Genomic DNA, 2,080 nt, shown 5'->3' with positions numbered 1-2,080 from the left:
ACATGCAAACTCCACACAGAAAGGTCCCAGCCGGGATTCGAACCGGGGCCTTCTCGCTGTGAGGCGAGAGCGCTAACCACTGCGCCAACGTGCAGCCCGATGTGGTGAAGCCGTGACGGTAATTTGGACCTCAAACCGGAGAAGAATTGGAGGGAAAGCGGCTGAAGGTTTTCAGCTGAACGTCATGTTTTCAGGACGGAGAGCGGCCTCACTCGAAGGCGATGTAGGTGAGGAGCGTGGCGGCAGCGCAGATGGCCGAGACGCCGCAGCCGATGTACGACAGGAAGGTCAGGATCTTCTTGTTCTTTGGGTCGATCTGGGATGACGTCTGGGAAACGTCCTGCAGAGGAGAGAAGGTCAAAGAGAAGCGAGGATCTGTCAGCTCTAGAAGACGTGGTTTCTATGGTCAAATGAAGATTTTACTCTGAAATCATAAACTTTAGAGGACGGTTACCATGAGAACGCCAAAGTGTGTCAGGTGGTTACACAAACAGACGGTTTTGTTGTTGGTGGATTCCTTAGAGACGCTGCAGCCTCTTTCACTCCAGCCTCCATCGCCATCTGGTGGCCAAACGCAAACATTACATCCAACAACTGCAGACGTTCAGATTACAGATATTCAGATTCCAGACGTTCAGATTCCAGACGTTCAGATTCCAGATGTTCAGATTACAGATGTTCAGATTACAGATGTTCAGATTGGTAAATGGCGTATACTTGTATAGCACTTTCTACCCTCCTTCGAGGGCCCAAAGCGCTTCACAGTCACAGACCCATTCACACACTGGTGGTGACTCACTCAGATTACAGACGTTCAGATTCCAGACGTTCATAATCAGATTATCAGAGACGTTTCTGTTTCCGTCTTTAAGGGTTTTTAAAGGTTATAGACAGTTTAATCAAAACATTTTATATTTTTTATAAATGTGGATTTAAATATATAAAATATGTACTAAGTAGTAAAATGTTTTCCGTGAAGTAGATGGACTTACTATGAAGAGTGAAATCCCAGAACATACAGAACCGATGGGAGGACGTCTGCCGCCGAACACAGAGGAAAAAACACAATAAAGACGATTAAATCATTTCTGTTTTAATTGAATATTCAGGATTTTAATTCACTTTGGTTTTGGTTGTCTTTGTATTGCTGCTTTTTTTTTAAAACATGTTTTATTTAATTTAACTCGCCTCAATTTCCCATTTCTTTAATTATTCAATTTCTTTAAATAAAATAACTCTTCACTAATTTCTGATCACTTATTCCCCCCTAATTTTTTTATACTTCAATTTTTTCCATTCGAGCTCCCAAATAAAATTTAAAACTTTATAGCCAATGGATTTAATCAATGATTTCTCCTGTTTTGCATTTAAAAACAGTTTTTAAATGAAAACCTTCACTTTCTGACATTTTATGTTGACATACTTAAAATTTAATGTTTAACAAAATCCTGATATATGAAGAACATAAAAAAGGAATAAAATTAAAAGTACATGATTATAAATTACAAATATATACATTACGCTCAACTCTTTTGTGTATCTGGGACAAAACTGACCCATTTTTATACTTTAAAATAGTTCAATTCTGACCCTGAGACAATAAAAGGTTTAAATTAAACTATTAAAAAAAAGGAGCACACTGTAATTTAAACGTTCAAACTGTTTCAAATATATCTGGTACCTGCTCGGTCAGGTGAGCGACCTGGATCTTCACCGGGTCCTTCAGGTCTCTGATGGACAGGTTCCCCACGCTGCTGGCCACCACGTAGCTGTTCAGGGACAGGCTGTCCTGCTCTTTCTGCAACATCCACAGCTGTCAGCGCCGGCTCCCTACCCACACTCCCTGAAGAACACGCCCTCCATCCTCACCTTGAACAGGTTGGTGTTGCTGAAGAACACGAAGTTGATCCTGGACAGAGACGACCTGTCGGCGTCGCTCAGAGAGACGCCGGACAGCAGCGAGCTGGGGAGGGTGACCTGCGCCAACGGGTTCGCCGTCTGTTCAAACTCGATCTGGAGAAAAGAAAAAGAAACGAAGGTCAGATCTCTGACGGAGGAAGAAAACTTAGAAGATAAAACT

General features: G+C 42.1%; 1 protein-coding gene across 12 annotated transcripts in view; it reads right to left on the bottom strand.

The window, feature by feature from the left end:
• Positions 1-192: 192 nt before the first annotated feature.
• adgrg6 (adhesion G protein-coupled receptor G6) overlaps positions 193-2,080 on the bottom strand; it is a 56,638-nt gene continuing 54,750 nt past the window's right edge. For all 12 annotated transcript variants that reach the window (XM_036210540.1, XM_036210538.1, XM_036210541.1 and 9 more), the window contains 5 exons: positions 1,870-2,013; positions 1,682-1,798; positions 993-1,038; positions 455-561; positions 193-340 (listed from right to left, as the gene is read on the bottom strand). In XM_036210540.1, the coding sequence (XP_036066433.1) occupies positions 209-340; positions 455-561; positions 993-1,038; positions 1,682-1,798; positions 1,870-2,013 (546 nt within the window). In that variant the 3' untranslated portion in view covers positions 193-208. The remainder of the gene's footprint in view (positions 341-454; positions 562-992; positions 1,039-1,681; positions 1,799-1,869; positions 2,014-2,080) is intronic.

The sequence above is a fragment of the Oryzias melastigma genome, linkage group LG24 (assembly GCF_002922805.2).
Source record: "Oryzias melastigma strain HK-1 linkage group LG24, ASM292280v2, whole genome shotgun sequence".
Classification (NCBI taxonomy): Eukaryota; Metazoa; Chordata; class Actinopteri; order Beloniformes; family Adrianichthyidae; genus Oryzias; species Oryzias melastigma.
The sequence above is the reverse complement of the archived record's forward strand: the minus strand, read 5'-3'. Positions and strand labels throughout refer to the sequence as shown.